Source organism: Octopus sinensis, linkage group LG9 (genome assembly GCF_006345805.1).
Source record: "Octopus sinensis linkage group LG9, ASM634580v1, whole genome shotgun sequence".
Lineage (NCBI taxonomy): Eukaryota > Metazoa > Mollusca > Cephalopoda > Octopoda > Octopodidae > Octopus > Octopus sinensis.
In genome coordinates, this window is record NC_043005.1 from 72,587,574 (window position 1) to 72,608,052 (window position 20,479).

The window sequence follows — 20,479 nt, forward strand, 5'->3', positions numbered from 1 at the left end:
AAGACAGATATATAAAATAGCAAAATCATGTTAGAAAATTAGTTTGCTGGAAAAATAGTAATAGACTTGATGTAATCTCGACAATTAGGCAACATATTGTTTCTCTCTCACTCAGTCAATAAATGTATGTATGTATGTACATATGTATGTATGTATGTATGTATGTATGTATGTATGTATGTATGTATGTATGTATGTATGTAGGTTTGTATGTATGTATGTATGTATGTATGTATGTATGTATGTAGGTTTGTATGTATGTTTGTATGTATGTATGTTTGTATGTATGTATGTATATATGTATGTATGTAGGTTTGTATGTATGTATGTACATAATTTATAGTCAGTCCACCTGTGCATACCTTCCTTCCTTCTTGTGACACTTGTGAAGACCGGTTGAGGCAAGTGAAAATCAAATCAAATCAAATCAAAATAGACAAAATAGATGAACATCAATGGAATTTGTATCTTGTGGCACACAAGAAATCCATCAGTGCCGTAGTCAGTGCGGTGGGCACATGACAAACACCATCCGATCGTGGCCGTTCGCCAGCCTCATCTAGCACCTGTGTCGGTGGCACATAAAAACACCATCCGAAGACCCGGCAAGACTAGTCAGGCCATAACCCATGGCCCCTACCTGGGACGTAGTCAGTCCACCTGTGCATACCTTCCTTCTTGTGACACTTGTGAAGACCTGTTGAGGCAAGTGAAAATCAAATCAAAACAAATCAAAATAGATGAACATCAATGGAATTTGTATCTTTGTGTTACCAGTGCCGGTGGCACGTGGCACATAAGAAAACCATCCGAACGTGGCCGTAGCCAGTACCGCATCGACTGGCCTCCGTGCTGTGGGCACGTAACAAGCACCATCCGATCGTGGCCGTTTGCCAGCCTCATCTGGCACCTGTGTCGGTGGCACATAAAAACACCATCCGAGCGTGGCCGTCTGCCAGCCTCGTCTGGCACCTGTGTCGGTGGCACATAAAAAACACCATCCGAGCGTGGCCGTCTGCCAGCCTCGTCTGGCACCTGTGTCGGTGGCACATAAAAAACACCATCCGAGCGTGGCCGTCTGCCAGCCTCGTCTGGCACCGTGTCGGTGGCACATAAAAAAACCATCCGAGCGTGGCCGTTTGTCAGCCTCGTCTGGCACCTGTGTCGGTGGCACATAAAATCACCCACTACACTCTCGGAGTGGTTGGCGTTAGGAAGGGCATCCAGCTGTAGAAACACTGCCAGATCTGACTGGATGGTGCAGCTTTCGGGCTCCCCAGACCCCAGTTGAACCGTCCAACCCATGCTAGCATGGAAAGCGGACGTTAAATGATGATGATGATGATGATGATATTAACCAAAAATAATCTTAGAAAAATAAAACCAATTGGCCAATGGGATTTACACAAACGGCAGAGACAAATACAGGTATATCAAATACTATACATCATAAACTCTTGATTCGTTAACGCTATCTCCACCTTGAGAGGATGTCATAATTACCAAATGGCAATTATGAGCTGCTCAATATGAGTAGAGGAGACAAGCTCAAGAATCAAGTATTTTCAGGAATTAATATTCCATTAAGAAAAAGGACATGTTTATTTTGGCAATAAGGGGACAATTGTTGACATATGTTTCTCCCTCAATAGGTGTTATCAACATGAAATTTGTCCTAACCTTTCTCCAGCAGCCAAGGGACATGTATACATACATACATACATACATATATATATATATATTATATAATATATATATATATATCAGGGGCATATAATCCGGGTATGTTAGGTGTGCAGTGCACACCCATTAAAAATGGCAAATTCATTATAAATATTAACCTTACTCATTAATTTATTCACAAATCTTAATGGAAAACTTTTGTTATACCTCTGCTTGAAATTTGGTGGCATTGAGTGTAACAACACACCCAGTACAACAACCACCATATGCCACTGCTATATATATATATATATATTTATTGACTTCATTTGTTTGTTTTATATCCATTATTACATGCTTGCATAAGTTAGACAAATACAGCTCAATACCCTTTTTGTTGCTAACTCTCACTTCTTTTTAAGTTGGGAATTTTTTTTTTTTTATGTTAAGTACAAAGCTAGAGGACAGTTTGATAACAAGGAATGTCAATAAATGACACTTTTTAGCACAGCACTTTCATACGAAGATGCAGAATGTAAAACATTTGCAGTTACAATGAAAAAAAACATGCAGTAAATGCTGTTAAACACAATGAAATAACAATACTTCATGACCAGATGTGGGTGGTGAACATCTGTATGTGTTTGTTTAATTTCATTGACTGAAGCCACCAACATTGACAACTACTTGTGGGTTTCTCGTGTAGAAAACAAAATCAAATATGTTTGTTGGTTGCCTTACGAAAATAAAATTCAAAACAAAAACAAGCAATCCTAATAGCAGGCATCACAAATTTCATTTTGGTCTTTTATTTGCGCAAACATCAAAAGAATTAAAATGAGAGCTTACTTTACTTAAGGCAAGGAGAATTATTCTTCAACAATAGAAAAGAAGTAACCTTATATCCAAACTAAGAACAAGGATAAATAGAAGAAGAAAAAATTGCAAAATAGGGAAAGAATAGAGGAGGGTGTTAGAGGCAGACTGATATTAACATGAATTCTTTTGTGCTCAAAGTTCATAGATTTACTTTTGATTCATAAAATAGGGGCAATAGTTACAGGTTTATATGGTATGAATTACCTACATTAAATGCTGGATCAAGGCAAGTACTTTATTGAACCTAGCTAGAGAAAGCCATTTGATCAGGTAATCTTGTTGCTAGTGTTCTTCTTTGCTTATAGACTGTTCGTAACTTATGGCATGGAACACATATCCTTTCAAGTGGCTAAACAGAAGTGCAAAACACAACGAACATCAGTAAACAAAAATTATATGTTTAGCAAAAAGGCAAACAGGATACATACTAGCAGACTCGTCTCTTATCTTTGTATGCAGCAATGTATGGCTTTACTGACCTCACTGACTTTTAAGTGGTAGATGGGCAGCTGTAACATGGCATGGAAATGTAGTCATTGTATACATAACTTTATATCATTGCATAAGGGGGTACTATCACTATGGACCTGATGCTTTCTCGCTTCATATCCTTAATGGCCCTTTCTACTACACAATAGTCAACCTTAGTAGCTGGTCTCTTTGTTGGTCACGAGTTTACCCTTCTTTTCCCAATATATTCTTACTTAACAATTGTTCGTTTATTAATCTAGCTGGTCTGACATTATTTCTAATCAATCTAAACATCTTAAATTAATTAAAATCTATCTTTTGCATATATGTCATATTACTAATAATGTTGGGGTTTTCTATTGGCTATGGGTTTTATTTTATTTTTCTATATTTAATTCTTTTGAATTCAGTAAATATATTTATCCGATAACATGCTAAGAAAATAACCTCTATTTCTCTGCCTCCTCTCCCGTCACTATCATTATCAGACTACACTTTTAGCAAACACATTTTTTTACTTACTATGTGTGCTTAATTCGTTGATAGCCTGTTATATAATCTTTGGTATAATGTCTTTGCAGGAAAATGTGATGGCTTCAAGTGTGTTAATAATGGGTACTGCATTGCACCACAGTTAAAGTGTAATAATCTTCCAAATTGTGGGACAAAAGATAACTCAGATGAAAGTACAGAAGCTGCACAATGTGAGTATGGCTAATATTTTTCATTTTCTTTTCTGATGTCTGTTTTATTCCTTTTAGCAACAAGACACATAAATCTAAACGATCAGCTCAAAGCTACCAAAAAGTAGGTTATAGTCTAAAATACTTTGTTATTTCTGTACATACTGTGAAAATTACTGTATCTATATTGCTCTTAGTACTGTACCTATTACAAAATGTATTATCCTTTCTATTTTCATTTTACTCACATCTTTTGAAGCCACCAAGGCATTTGGTTTTTGTTACCTCTGTCATTTATCTCTGTCATTTTGCTATCTTTGCTTAGACTATGGAAACTATCATACTCACTGGTGATTTCATATAATCAAATTATCATATCTATACGATGTTGCTGTTCATATTAGAGGAATTGTAATTTTTTGTGTACAATCCTCTCACTGATAAAACCTTAGAAATCATAATCTGTTAATGTCCTATTTTATATGTATCTGTTTTCATAGAGAATGATGATTATGATGATGATGGTGATGATAAAGAGGTGAAGGAGGAGGAAGAGGAAGTGGGTAATAATGTCAGTAACGATGCTAATGATGAGGTTGATGGCAATAATTCATTAAGATTCAAAGGAACTTGAAATAGATTTCAGCATCTCTATTGTTTGTATATGTGCGTGTGTAAATGTAAATATATATATATATGTGTGTGTGTGTGTATGTGTGTGTGTATATGTATGTGTGTATATGTTTGTATGTATTATATATATATATAATATATATATATATATATATATATATATATATATATATATAATATATATATATATATATATATATATGAGTGTGGTGTGTGTGTATTGTCCCTCATCTATTTTCATTGACTTACTGTATTGTTATGCGAATTTCAAAAGAACCAGAAACTGTTTTGTTTCATGTGGCTGCAACACAAGATGTTAATTGTAATTACTTGAAAGACTAAAACTACACTATATATACATATATATATATATCTTTATCATCATATATATATCTTTATCATCGTATATATATATATATATATTTATATATATAAATTAATATATATATATATATATATATATTGTCACAAGGATTCATAAAAGTGCAAACTTGAGAATGATGGCTTTTTTGCTTGTCTCAAAATTAATAATGATATTTAAAATGAAATCACTCAACTTACCATTTGAACACATGATTTAAGAATATATAGTCGTTTCCATGTTACTACTGCTCATTATCATCATTTTCTTTTATATATATATATATTTTGTTAAAATATGCTTGTTTTTCTTCTTCTAAATGCCGTAAACCTTTGTAGAATACTCTGCTGCTCTTGAAATTCTGAGAATAATATCTGTAACATATAATTGTATCTAAAGGAATATGCTATCAACCAAATATGAAGGTTTTATAGCAGATTCTTGTTCTGTTATAAGTCTAGTTCTTCATGGTTCTGTTAGCTTCTTTGGCTTCAAATTCATAAATACTCGGAGAAAGAAGAATCCGTTGATTCTGGTCTAAGTTTTATTACATAATTTTCTTTTTTACAGAATCTTTCATTTGTTCATGCACATTTCAGAATCCCTGCTGTATAAATCTTGGTAATATATTGAAAATACTTTTATCTTCCACTATTTCTGGAAAGGTTAAACCTTAGAGCAAAACATTTCTTTTTGTGTTTCATTAGACTTTTTTTTACATAATTTTCATTTCAAATCCATTTATGCTGTTCCAGCTACGAATTACATGTATGTGTGTGAGAGAGTGTGTGACTGAGTGTATATACATGTGTGTTATTTACACTTGGAGATTTTAGTTTAACAACATATATTTATTTTAGATTTTACTCTGTCACATTTTTTTTCTAAAGCAAATATAAAACCAAAAAAATGTTCTAGTGCAAAATTGACAACTTCAAGTTATCAGTATCATTTAAATTACTTTTCAATAGGATATTGATATTATTATTATTATTATTATTATTATTATTATTATTATTATTATTATTATTATTATTATTATTATCATTATTGAGTGAGAGAGCAGTGCATGCCATCAAAGTGACACTGGGGTAAAATATACGAAGCCCAGTATACCCATCATGACTGCCCGTCTGATAAGAGTATGCCAGGCACATGCATCAGAACCATATGTGCACGAAATGGTGATCTCATATCAAGATAAACAGCTCATGACCTTGCAGGTGGAGCCCAGTTAGAATTTTCTTCTGCTCAAAAGGTTCCTGAATAAGGGTTGTTTAAGTATGTTGAACGAAATACCCTTGTTTCCAGAGGTGAATAATTCAAAATCTAAAGAATCCTTCTCAACACATGGCTATGATGCTCCCCTATTATCATTGTTATTATTATTATTATTATTATTATTATATTATTATTATTATATTATTATTATCATTATTATTATTATTATTATTATTATTATTATTATTATTATTATTATATTTATTAGTAAATAATATATAAAATATAGAATTGTATATAGCTTCAAACTTTAATATAATATGAGTCTAAAATCCTGGAAAGACCAGAAATTACTAAGCATACTCTACTGACCTTGTACACTGTGGGAAACAAAACCCTATCATATACACAACTGTATAAACTCCACTTCACCGTAAAGGCAAAGTAATTTTACAATATTCTTTTGTAATTAAATTTGATGCGCTGTCGCCTTTATTCCTGCAGAGTTTTATAAAAAGAAAAGGAGGATATATTTCAAATATGATTTGTTTTGATCTAATGTATTAATTGGTTTATTTTCCTACTCTGCTTTCTTGGAATTGATTTGTCAAAGCAATTTCTGTTAATTCAATCGTCATTAATTACCGAAAATCTACTGAATGGATTGAAGCCAATAGATAATTTAATAAACAGAACACATTCTTTTGAAGAAAACTCCAACTGTTTCTGTTAAAATGATAGATGTATGTATAACTTTGAACTACTGCTATCTAAAATAAATTTCTACATACTTTCTCTAACAATTTTACATATTTTCTCACATATTAGATTATAAAATTCTACATTCCTTTATTATATCATTTTCTCTAATTACTGATTCTAATATCTGGTTACACGACCTATACCCATTAGCAATTGAAAAACACATTCAATGAGTTAGTGTTGATGATGATGTTGATAATGACAGTAATCTGTCTGATGACAAAATAAAAATCAAGAATTCACCCTTCCCTGACATTATTTCCAATAAAATACTCTCCCTTGGTGCTACAATTAATTTTAAGAATAATCAAGAATTTGTAGAGTATTTAGTAAAATAATTATGTTACCATTATATTAGTGTTTTGGTGGAGGCACATAGCCTAGTGGTTAGAGCAGCGGACTTGCTTAAATGGAAGTCAGGAAACAAGGGACGCCACTTGTATGACTGACATTTGTTTGCAACCAATATTTGCTGCCAAGACAAGGAGACACAAATGCTCTTGCTTAAAGTGTGTGTGTGTCTGTAAATGTTTTTTTTAAATCATGTACAGTCAAATATAAAAATGCTCAAACCTAAATTGAAGGATTACTCAATAATTTAAAGTAAAGAGATATAGCTAATTTTACTTGAAAAATATTAAAAGTGACCTCAAAGTTTCACCATGGGACATTTTCACTTGAAAAGTTTAAGAACTGAAAAACTTATTTTGTTTATGGTAAGGTACAAGTGTGGTTGTGTGGTTAAGTAGCATGCTTCCCAGACATGTAGTCTTGGGTTTAGTCCATCTGTGCAACATCTTGAGCAACTGTTGTTGGGTAGGAGCCCCAAGCTGACTAAAACTTTGTGAGTGGATCTGATGCATGGAAATTAAAAGAACCCTTTACATATCCTCCTCCTCCTCATCATCATCGTTTAACATTCGCTTTCTGTGCTGGCATGTGTTGGACAGTTTGATTGAGGACTGGTGAGCCAGAGACTGTACCTGGCTCAATCTGATCTGGCAAAATTTCTACAGTTGGATGCACTTCCTAATGCCAACCACTCTGAGAGTGTAGTGGGTGCTTTTATATGCCACTGGCATGAGGGCCAGTTCTGGCAAAGACCACGCTCAAAAGGTGTTTTTACGTGCTACCTGCATGGGAGCCAGTCCAGTGGCACTGGCAATAGCTATGCTCAAATGTTGTTTTTCATATGCTACCGGTACATGTGCTGGTAAGACAACGCTGGCAATGATCACGCTTGAATGGTGCTTTTCACATGTCGCTGGCATGGGAGCCAATCCGTGGCCCTGGCAACAATCATGCTTGGATATGCTTTTAATATTCCTCTGGCAGACACATACATATACACGTGTGTGTGTGTGTGTGTATCATGAACTCTCCTATCATTAGACGATGTGTGAGGTTCCTGCTATTTCTTGCTGAACAACGACACAGATAACATGTTTCTAGCTGTCAAGTGTTTGCATTCACATAACCTTACTCCCTACATCAAACTGACATTATCTGTACAGGTGCATGGCCCATGCAAGCATGAAAAAGTGAACTTTAAATAACAATGATGGCATACACTTGTAAATTAATGGAAAACATGATAGTGACTTATAATTGCTGACCATTATGTAAAGATAATGGAAGCCAGAAATGAACACACTTCAGCAACAGTATTTCAGAAATTATCCTCAAATTCTGCCTTCTTAGTTGCAAGTATGGCTGTGTGGTATGAAGCTTACTTCCCAACCACCTGGCTCTGGATTCAGTTCCACTGCCTGGTTCTTTGGACAAGTGTCTTCTTCTATAGCCCAAGGCTGGCCAAAATCTTGTGAGAGGATTCCATAGACAGAAACTGAAAGCAGACTATTAGACTATTGTGTGTGTATGTATATATATATATATATATACATACATACATACATACATACATACATACATACATACATATATATATATATATATATATATATACACACACATACATATGTATAAATATATATATATATATATATATATACATACATACATATGTATATATATATATATATAATATATATATACACACACATACATATGTATAAATATATATATATATGTATTATATATGTATGTATGAATGTATGTATGTATGTATGTATGTATATTTATATAAATGTGTTTGTGTTTGTCCCCTATTGCACCACTTAAGAACTGGTGTTGATGTGTCTACTTCCCTGTAACTTAGCAGTTCATCAAAAGAACCAATAGAGTAAGTAGCAGGTTCAAATTAAAAAAACATACTGGGGGTTAATTCATTTGAGTAAAAATCCTTCAAGGTGGTGCCCTAGCATGGCCGCAGCCTAATGACTGAAACAAGTAAAAGAGAGACAATAAAAGATACACATAAAAGTAACTCAGCCTGAAATAGTAGCAAAATCTCCCTCAAAGCATTCTTAATCTTCAAAAAGGACACATTGGATAACATAGCTAGACATAGCATGAGATAGGTAGACTATATCTGAAAAATTGATGGAATGGTCATGGTTGCAATGTCTTTGATTATAGATCTGTTCAGTGAGAGTTGACTTGACGTTAAACTACAACATCAAGCTCTGAAACATTATTATTATGTATTGACATGATTATACCGATGGTTTGTTGGAATACCAAATCATTATTGCAAGTCAAAGCTTACTTTATTCCAATATGGCTTAATAGTCATTAAGGAATATTCAAATTTCCTGCTGTTAAGACCATTAAGAATGAAAAGCAGATTAAATCCTAAATGAGAATTGACTGATTAGAATATGAACAAGTGGAACTGGAAAATATAATAAACAATCTTTCGTCATTGTCTTGCAACTTCACATTGAGTGGTTCACCAAGAAGAGCTATTGTCATAATCCCAGTGATCACACTAACTCTCCTCTGTCTTCCATATTTAATTAAGCTTAATTAATTAAATTTTCAGGGTTGTCTCCCTTGTTTTTATTTTTCATTAGGTGTGGCAGTGTGGTCCAGAAGTTTGCTTCCAAGCCACATGGTTTTGGTTTCAGTCACACTACATATATATATCATCATCATCATCATCATCGTTTAACGTCCGTTTTCCATGCTAGCATGGGTTGGACGGTTCAACCGGGGTCTGGGAAGCCAGGAGGCTGCACCAGGCTCCAGTCTGATCTGTCAGTGTTTCTACAGCTGGATGCCCTTCCTAACGCCAACCACTCCATGAGTGTAGTGGGTGCTCTTTAAGTGCTACCGGCACATGTGCCAGGGAAGGCTGGCAATGGCCACGATATATATAGGTATAAGAGTGGTAAGAAGTTTATTTCCCAACTAAACACTTCTGGTTCAGTTCTATTGTGTAACATTTCTTCTAATATAGCCCCAAGCCAACCCATGCCTTATGAATGAATTTCGTCAATGGAAACTGAAAGAAGCCTGATGTTCATATATATATATATCATCATCATCATCATCAAACGTCTGATTTCCATGTGGGCATGGATTGGACAGTTTGACTGAGGACTGACAAGCCAGGAGGTTGCACCAGGCTCCAGTTTGATCTGGGAAGTATTCTACAGCTGGATGCCTTTCCTAGCACCAACTATGCTGAGAGTGTAGTGGGTGCTTTTTACGTGCCACCAGCATGGGAGCCAGTCAGGTAGCACTGGCATCGACCATGTTCAAATGGTGCTTTTCATATGCCATATGTGTGTGTGTGTGTCTTTGTGTCTGTGTTTGTTCCTGCCAGCACTTGACAACTAGTGCTGGTGTGCTTACACCCTCATAACTTAGCAGTTCAGCAAAAGAGACTGATAACATAAGTACCAGGTTTAAAAAAAAAAAAGTACTGGGGGTCCATTTCTTTGGCTAAGATTCTTCAAGACAGTGCCCCAGCATGGTCACAGTTTAATGACTAAAACAAGTAAAAGATATATATTTATTTCTGAATTTGATTAAGGTTCCAAGAACTGAAAGAAAAACAAATGTTCAGCTTTGATAGTATTAAAAGCAACTGTAAATATAGGTGCAGAAGTGGCTGTGCGGCAAGAAGCTTGCTTCCCAACCATATGGTTTCAGGTTCAGCCCCACTGCATGGCACCTTGGGCAAGTGCCTTCTGTTATAGCATCAGGCCAACCAAAGCCTTGTGTGTGGATTTGGTAGGTGGAAACTGAAAGAAGCCCATCGTATATATGTATATATGTGTGTGTGTGTGTGTGTGTGTGTGCGTTTGTGTGTCTGTGTTTACCCTCCCACCACCGTCACTTGATAACCAAATGCTGGTGTGTTTAAATTACTATAACTTAGTGGTTTGGCAAAAGAGACCGATAGAATAAGCACTAGTCTTACAAAGAATGAGTCCTGGGGTCGATTTGTTTGACTAAAGGTAGTACGGCAGCATGGCCGCAGTCAAATGACTGAAACTAGTAGAAGAATAAAAGAATAACCACTGAAAATATGCCTTCTTGGTTTTGTTGTCTTGTTGTCTTCTACCAGCTTTGGTCAAGTACATCTTCTATTAAATGTATCGTTTGCTAAGAGAGTAGACAGCAATTTGTGTGAGAGACTTGGTGGTTATTCTTAGCAGGTTGAGTGATATACAGAGGCTCCGTAATGCTTACAGAGATTATAAATTGAAATTATTTGCCATGTTGCCTCCTCTAGGCTTCTATGAAGAGTTTTGATGCTGTTCAATTATGTAAGAGAATACTAGTTTTAGAGTAGTGAAACTGAAGTGCTCTGTGGTGTTTATTTACAGCTAGGAGAATAAGTAATTGAATATCTTTGTCAGAAACACTGCAGGTTGCTGCTAACTGAGTAATAATTAATTCTTTAACCAATCAACTCATCTGCTCTTTATATCTATTGTGTGAGCATATGTAATATAATATAATTCAATATAATATTATATAATATATACATACATACAGATAGATAGATAGAGAGATAGAGAGATAAACAGATAGATAGATAGATAGACAGACAGATATATATATAGAGAGGTAGGTAAATAGATAGATAGAGAGAGAGATAGATAGACAGATAGATATATAGATAGGTCGACAGACAGATATATAGATAGGTAGAGCATCCAGCTGTAGAAACTCTGCCAGATCAAGATTGGAGCCTGGTGCAGCCATCTGGTTCGCCAGCCCTCAGTTAAATCATCCAACCCATGCTAGCATGGAAAGCGGACGTTAAACGATGATGATGATGATGATGATGTAGATAGATAGATACATAGATAGGTAGATTGATAGATAGACAGACAGATAGATAGATAAATAGATAGATAGGTAGACAGATAGATATATAGATAGACAGACAGATAGATAGACAGACAGATAGATATATAGATAGGTAGATAGATAGATAAATAGATAGATAGATAGACAGACAGATAGATAGATATATAGATAGGTAGACAGATAGATATATAGATAGGTAAATAGATAGATATATAGATAGGTAGACAGACAGACAGACAGAGAGATTGACAGACAGACAGCTAGATTGACAGACAGATAGATAGATATATAGATAGATAGGTAGACAGATAGATATATAGATAGATAGACAGACAGATAGACAGAATTTAATAACCACTGGATTTAGATGTGAGCTATATATATATATTGACATCAAAAAAGGGGGGTCGAATTAATTAACCATCAATAAATTCGACCAACTTTTATTTGCAGTTATTTTTCTGAGTTATTTTTCTGAGTATGCATTCTCTATATATATTGACAGATAGATTTGTATGCTAGTACAAAAATATCAGGTTATTGCTTTGTTGTGTTCCATATAGTATTATCAATTCATAACTGTCTGGTGAAAATAAAAATCACCCTTTGCCAACATTCTATTTGTGTTTTAAATAATTAAAATTTAGTTTTCTAAAATTCTTTCATATTTTTATCTGATATAAATAAATCTGAATAAATTATATTTTACACTACTTTTTATATCATTCAATAAATTCTTCTTTAATAAATTTCAATGCTATTTTTAATAACAACAATTACAAAATCTTTAGGGCAGCTATGTGTACATTAACTGCTCACAATCCATGTCTTCTGGCGAATATTTTTTATCTAATTATCTAACAGAGTAATAAATGGTAATTTCGTTATCTGGAAGACCAAATGAAGAGGATAACAAACGCATTATTTGAAGAATAGTGCGTTTGTCATTTTATCAGTTATTATTTATTTAGTTATTTATTTATTTATTTATTCATTCATTTATTTTATTTTATTCATTTATTTATTTATTTATTTATTTATTTATTCTAGTTGGCTCAAAAATAATTCTTTTGTAGATGTGAAGTTGATTGAATAAAATTTAGTTTACTACAGGTATATATTTCATTGATTTGAGATCAATGAAATGCAAAGGTGACCCCTATCAGGAATTTAATTAAAAACAACAAAATGTTTGTTATACTAAAGCAACTAGCTCAGAGTAATATTGCTCTTTTAACTATCTCTGCTAAAATAATTCTAATTCCAAAAGTAATTTTTAATTCTTACTGACAACATATGTGAGAAGTTACTGAAACGAGCAGAGTAATGTCTGTCCAAGCAGCCTCAGAACCAATAAGAGTGCTGGTACATAGTTGCTTGACCAGTTATAAATAAATGGGTGTCAAATGTTGTGAAAATCATATTTTACCATTTCAATTGACCTTTTAGCATTCAGATTACTCTGTCAAATGTAATATTTATCTATTAAAATTGTTTTGAATTAATCATGCATTATCTAGTAGCTTTAAGATTTTGATGATGTCATAATCTATTTTTAGAATGACATTATAGGGTAGGTATGAAAGGCTAGATATGGCCAGTGCATAAGTGAAACAGGTAGAAAATTTAGGCCAGATATGGTCAGTTTAAATGTTAAATGGTTAAAGCAAGAACACATTGGACAACTTGGTCATGGGAATAGTATGTACAAGGAAAAGACAGGATGGTCACTAACTTCATTTATAAGTAGGCTTCATCAGGACTTTCCTGGTGCTAAACAGCATTCCTAACATGTTACAAACATGGTGGTTCCAGGGAAATCACCATGTTAGGTTTTATGTTAGTATTCAATGCTAAAATCTTTTGGTATGATTTTACTCCTGAGAGAGAAGTGAAAATTCATAAACTGAAACCTCATATGTGAATGTGTGTGTGTGTGCATGCATGTGTGTGTGTGTGGTGTGTGTGTGAACTTGTGAATGTGAGTGTGCATATGTGCATGTGTGTGTGAGTGTATAGAGAGAGAGAGAAAGAGAGAGGTATATCAAATATTGTACAACATAAATTCTTGATTTATTAAAATAACCTCTGCCTCCTGATAATGCATCAGAATTACCAAATGGTAAGACCAGCTCTGTAAGAGAAGTGGAGAAAACCTCAAGAATTATGAATTCTCTAATGATGACATGCCATTAAAGAAATGGACGGGCTTATTACCTGGAGATAAGAGGACAGTCATGGATACCTGTTTCCACCTCAGTAGTTATCATCAGTATAATAATTATCTGACCTTATCACAAGTAACCAAAGGACTTAAAGATACAAAAAGAGTAGAACACACAACTGAAATAAGGTTGACTTTACCTTTCATCCTTTCAGGGTCGATAAAATAATTACCAATTGAGCACTGGGGTCTATGTAATCAGTAAGTCCCCTCTGACCAAAATTTCCAGCATTGTGCCTACAGTAAAAAGGATTATTTAAAACTGAGCCAAGAAAAGTAGCTCAGTGTGGCCAGTGGCTTGTATTTGAGCAACAGAGTTAAATTACAAATATATCAAATATGAATGAATACAACATAAATACCTGGTCTTTTACTGATATATACTAGTAAAGGATATATATATTTCTTTACTACCTACAAGGGGCTAAACACAGAGGGGACAAACAAGGACAGACAAACGAATTAAGTCGATTACATCGACCCCAGTGCATAACTGGTACTTAATTTATCGACTCTGAAAGTATGAAAGGCAAAGTCAACCTCGGCGGAATTTGAACTCAGAATGTAACGGCAGACGAAATATGGCTACGCATTTCGCCCGGCGTGCTAACGGTTCTGCCAGCTCGCCGCCTTTTAAATTACAAATATATCAAATATGAATGAATACAACATAAATACCTGGTCTTTTACTAATATATACTAGTAAAGGTTGTATACATGGGTGAGAAACCTGGAAATTGATGAAACACCATCAGAAATGCATTGAACCAGAGACTGGCTAATTGGACACATGTAAACTACGATGTTATGGTTTATAAATTGTGTTAAAAGAATAAGTACAGAAGTTTGTCTATATTACAGTATCAGTCAACATCATTTATACTAATTAAAAAAAAACTAATGACAGCCCTAAATTTAAAAAGAAAGAAAATTCATGTTTGACTTCCTTGTTGATGGGATTTCTAAAGGCGTATTTAAGTGTAATCTAGAAATTTCTTCAGATCTTGTTTCTTCAACTGGACACTATCAAATATTACCATAAAATGAAAGGATATGGAATTTTGCTAATCAACATTTCTGACTTCTTAACAAGCGAAACGCTGCCAGTTTTATATCTGAACATCAAATAAAATGTCTTTAGAATAATAATTCAGTATAAAAATCAGCTTTAGTCATCTTTTGCAGACTGTCATTGATCTACTATGTATTCAGGAAACATCTATAGCTCATTGAGATTGATATCATAAGAAATGTGTCTGCTTTGATTATGTCTGTCAAAGATGAAACTGTAAATGGTTCGAAGAAATCGGGGATGTAATTTTGGCAAGAAACACCGTGGTATTAATATTAAAGAACATAAGAATGATGAACAGCTTGCTAAATATTGATAAAACTGATATGAGAAACACTATTCAGTAGAACGACAATCATATAGTGAAAAACATGGATTTAGTATTAGTTTTGCTTTTAGAAATAGTTAATGATAAATTCTTTTACAATTCCATAACAATGCTTATAATTATATTTTGGAGGGTCAATGGATGAAAGAGAGAAGTCTCCCATTGGGTAGAATGCTGTTCTATCCTAGGTAATTTTTCTAAAACAAGGTATTGCATTTCTCCCTGTTACAAGACAGAGCAACATAAATGCAAGTGCTCATCTTAGAGGCACTGAAAATGGTAGCCACCAGCACTCAACATAGCTGCTTTCAGAAGTAGCTTCTTCAAATTTCCAATAACACAGGAACAAAAATGATTATGTCATACAAAGCAATGAGATTGTCTTAATTTCTTCCCCGAACATTGCTGGAAACATCAGCAACTCTCTCTCAAATCCCTCTATACTGTATCAAAAAAGAAGGGGGATATTGAGAATTTTTATCACAGATGTTCCCCATCAAAAGCAATGCCATCTGAGTTGGAATGCCTTTGATTATAGGCCTAACCCATCTTGAGTGATCTTGGAATATAGAACAAGGTTTACCATATAAAATGTCAAATGAACTAAATAGTTCATCATTTCTTTGTATTTTTAAAGATCAGTATGAAGTAATTATATTGATAATTAGCAAGCTTGTCATTCAACTATAGTTAAACTTGGTATGATATACCATTGCCTGTATCTACTCTTACAGGGCAAGTGCAAATGGGTCAAGAATTGGAAGTGTATTGTGACCAGGGATGGACAATAGCATCTGGTCAATATTGTGATGTGTATATGTATTTATGTGTGTATATATATGGGTATGTGTTAAATAAAATGAGACAACAAAACGAAGGCTGTGTGGAATTATGGGACATTTATTGTGGGAAAGGTAGTCTTACAGCTGTTACTGGGATGTTAGGGATATCCCTTCAGCAGAGACGTTATGAGAGAGTTAACTAGAGGGAAATAGAGTTCAATATAAGGAGCATTTGGGTCGCGTGGATATCAATGCCTCTCACATATATATATATATATATATATATATATATATATATATATATATACTTATTTCTTTGCCGCATTTATCACTGATGAAGGGAAGTTTCTTATGAACTAACTCTGAAATCGGGTCCGATATGGTAATAACGGGATTTTTTAGAAATTTCTGTCAGCCTTCTACGAAATGCGTGCTTGTAATGATAAATTACATGGTTATTGATGTTATGTCTATTTTTGGCATATTTTGGCATTAGAAATTTTTTCTTTTGCCCTTACTTATAAATTATATATATATATATATATAATACATAGGGAGAATTCACAACAAAAAAAAACAAAAGATGAAGACAGGTGGTATAGACAACAAACAGATGTATTAATTTAATGCTCAGGAAGTGGAAAAGTCTTTAATGTTTCAAGCCTATGCTCTTCCACAGAAAGGAACACAGAAAGAAACAAGGAGAGAAAATTAAGAATGTGTAGTGGCTAGCGATCTCTCATGGCAAAACATATATATGTGTATGTATATATATTTATATATGTGTGTGTGTGTATGTAGGTATATCACATGACAATGTTTTCACTGTATCTTTTAGTCATTGTCATGAAGTTACATGAATAAGAAAGATATAAAAAATGTATTTCTTTTGGGTTTTTAATTTAAAACAACATCGTGTGTGGCTAAAATTTCAGTGAAAATGGACTTGGTAATTAAAAAAATTCATATCTAATTAATATTTGATGTTTTGTAATAATTATTTTTTCCTTTTTTTTCCATTCAAAACTTTATTTAGAATGTAGTGCTCACATGACTGTATGTTAAATATTCAGATATTTTTGCAAGCATTTCACATTGTTGGTTGTGTAGAACATGCATGGACAAAGCAGAAGGACTAGCAGCAATAATAATTACAAAGAAACTGTAGTTTTGTGCTCATGGAATTTTATTCCAACATCACAAACGGAAAACATATTTGTCCTGGAACTTAAAACTTAAGCCTTTTTGTAAATGCATCTATACTACTACTATACATGAATATTTAAATAAGCTGTCAAGTGAGAAATTGAATTATAGTAATTGGACATTAAAGTTTTCCTAATGAAATACTGTCCTCTGTACTTAATTTTTTATTTTTAATCTTTAATGAAAAGTCTAGCCTTCAATTATTTATTCATTAGGTTTAAGTGAAGTTAATATCATTTTTGGAGTGCAACAAAGGAAGCTATTTTCATTCTAATGGAGGAAAAAGATCAGTTAACAATAATTCTTATCTATAATTCTTTTTACTGTTAATACTCTGTTTAGATAAATTGAAAGAGTCCGGAGAAGTTTTAATGGAATAAGTTCTAAGTAATACTTGTTTTTAACTTTTAATAACTACATCTGTATGTCTTTTTCATTTTCTGTCTTATACCATATTCCATTCCCTTTGTGCAGCAACTTTGGGCTACCAAAACCTAAAGTCAAACAATGCCTAGTGAGTAATAGGCAGTAGAAACTAGTGTTAATTTTGCCTTTGTATATAGTTAATGATAAATTCTTTAAGAATTTCAAAACAATGCTTATAGACTAGATTTTGGAGGATCAGCAAATGAAAGAGAAGTCTCCCACTGAATAGAATTCTTTTCTATAACAGTTAGATTTTCGGAAACGAGGTGTTGCATTTCTTTCTGTTACACAGACAGAGCAATATATATCGAAGTGTTCTTCCAAGAGACACTGAAATTGTTAGCCTTGGCATTTTACATTTCTGCTTCCAGAAGTAACTTAAAAATTCCCAAGTGTTTTACATGGGGACAAAAATAATTTTGTCATTCAAAGCCATGAGGGTGTCTTTATTTCATCACCTAACAAGGATGGAAATATTTCAAATCATTCCATATTGTCTTTTTAAAAAAATGAAGCATCACATTGAGTATTTTAATGATACTCCTCATAAAAAGCAATATGGTCTGAGTTAGAATGCCTTTGATTATAAGCCTGGCCTATATTGAGTAACTTGGGGATAAAGAACAAGAATCACCATATAAAATGTCCAGTGAACTACATAGTCCATCATTTCTTAGCACCATTAAAGGTCAGTATATATCAGTCATAAGTAATTACATGTCTGCGTACCCATATTTTTTTTATGAGTGCATAGTTGTGAGTTCTTTTATTCTTTTATTGGTTTCAGTCATTTGACTGTGGCCATGCTGGAGCACCACCTTTAGTCGACCAAATCACCCCCAGGACTTATTCTTTGTAAGCCTAGTACTTATTCTATTAGTCTCTTTTGCCAAACCACTACATTACGGGGACATAAACACATCAACATCAGTTGTCAAGTGATGGTGGGGAGATAAACACAGACACACAAAGATATATGTGTATACATATATATATATATATATATGATGGGCTTCTTTCAGTTTCTATCTACCAAATCCACTCGCAAGGCTTCTTTATCACATAATGATGCCAAGCGCCAATGTCACTGCTGCCTTGACTGGCTTCCATGCCAGTGGCACATAAAAAGCACCAACCAATAGTGGTCGTTGCAAGCCTCTTCTTGCCCCTGTGCCATTGGCACATAAAAAGCACGCACTACACTCTCCAAGTGGTTGGCATTAGGGAAGGCATCCAGCTGTAGAAACACTGCCAGATCAGACTGGAACTTGGTGCAGCCTCCTGGCTTCCCAAACCCCAGTCAAACCGTCCAACTCATTAAACGATGATGATGATGTTACACACATGTATGAGTATGTCTGTGTATATGTGTTTATATATTCTCTAATTTATTATTAAAGAAACATTACAATTATTGTAATGCATTTAGCTTCAATCCTACCATATGTCACCTTGGGTGAGTGTTTCCTACTATAACTTAATCAAAGCTTTGTGAGTGGATATGGTAGATGGAAACTGAAAGAAGCTCATCATGCATATATGTATGAATGTCATTATGTATATAGTTGCACCTTCTTGTTTTGACATTATATGAGTGTTCTAAATGAATGTCATTCATTTCCAGTATTCTGTATAAATATGTTTGGCTATGGGTATACATTATCTTACTTAAGGTAAGGGTTGGAAACAGGAAGAGCATCCAGCCAAAGAAATTCTGCCTCAGTAAACTCCATTCAATCCATGTGAGCATGGAAATTGGAGCATTAAAACAATGATGTTAATGGTTATTTCTTTTGCTACTGCTACTCAGTTCCAGTAAAGAATCTGAAATTGGAATGGCTCAAACAGGGTAATTTCTTGTCTTCACGTAAGATGGCAAAGTCTTTGAGAGTATATGATCCATTAAGGATTTAGGTCAGTCACATAACCCTCGATGTATATGTTTTGCTTGAATGGTGCCACAAATTATGTCCTAATAATGAACAAACTGTAGTCTTTAATAAACTCCTAAGAGGAAAGTTTGTAAATATTGCAGCTAACGTACAAAAAATATTCAGCAATAATTCTTATTTTTAAAATATGGTGTCAAACTCTTTGGGATGATAATATTTTAAAGGAATCAAAAGAACAGTAAAAAAAAACCATCAAAGTATTTTGAGAATTTCATTTTAGATCCTAAAGAACTGAGGCAAACAGAAGAATATAATTCTGTCAAGATAACGACACTAGAAATAAATTGTGTAAATTGACAGAAAACGGTAAAGGAATGTTTGTCAGCTTCCTTACTGGGTTAAAGATGAAACATTATTATCCTAGCCTTTACGACATTTTCAGAATTAAACTTCCTGATAAAGATCTGTGTATTTTGTTTCTTTTATTTTATTTTTTAATTATTTTCTTTCCTGTATTTGTGTATTTATCTAATATTATTAGTCACCATTTGCCTTCTGAAAGCTTTTAATAAACCCTTACATGTTAAAATGGTAACTAGAAAAATATAAATACACTAATTATATAATACTGTCATGAAGAGAATGAAC

General features: G+C 33.7%; 1 protein-coding gene across 1 annotated transcript in view; it reads left to right on the forward strand.

The window, feature by feature from the left end:
* The window catches only part of LOC115215610 (tolloid-like protein 2), a 441,621-nt gene that overhangs the window by 328,723 nt on the left and 92,419 nt on the right, over positions 1-20,479 (forward strand). The window contains exon 10 of the mRNA XM_029784834.2: positions 3,594-3,716. Coding sequence (XP_029640694.2) covers positions 3,594-3,716 — 123 coding nt within the window. The remainder of the gene's footprint in view (positions 1-3,593; positions 3,717-20,479) is intronic.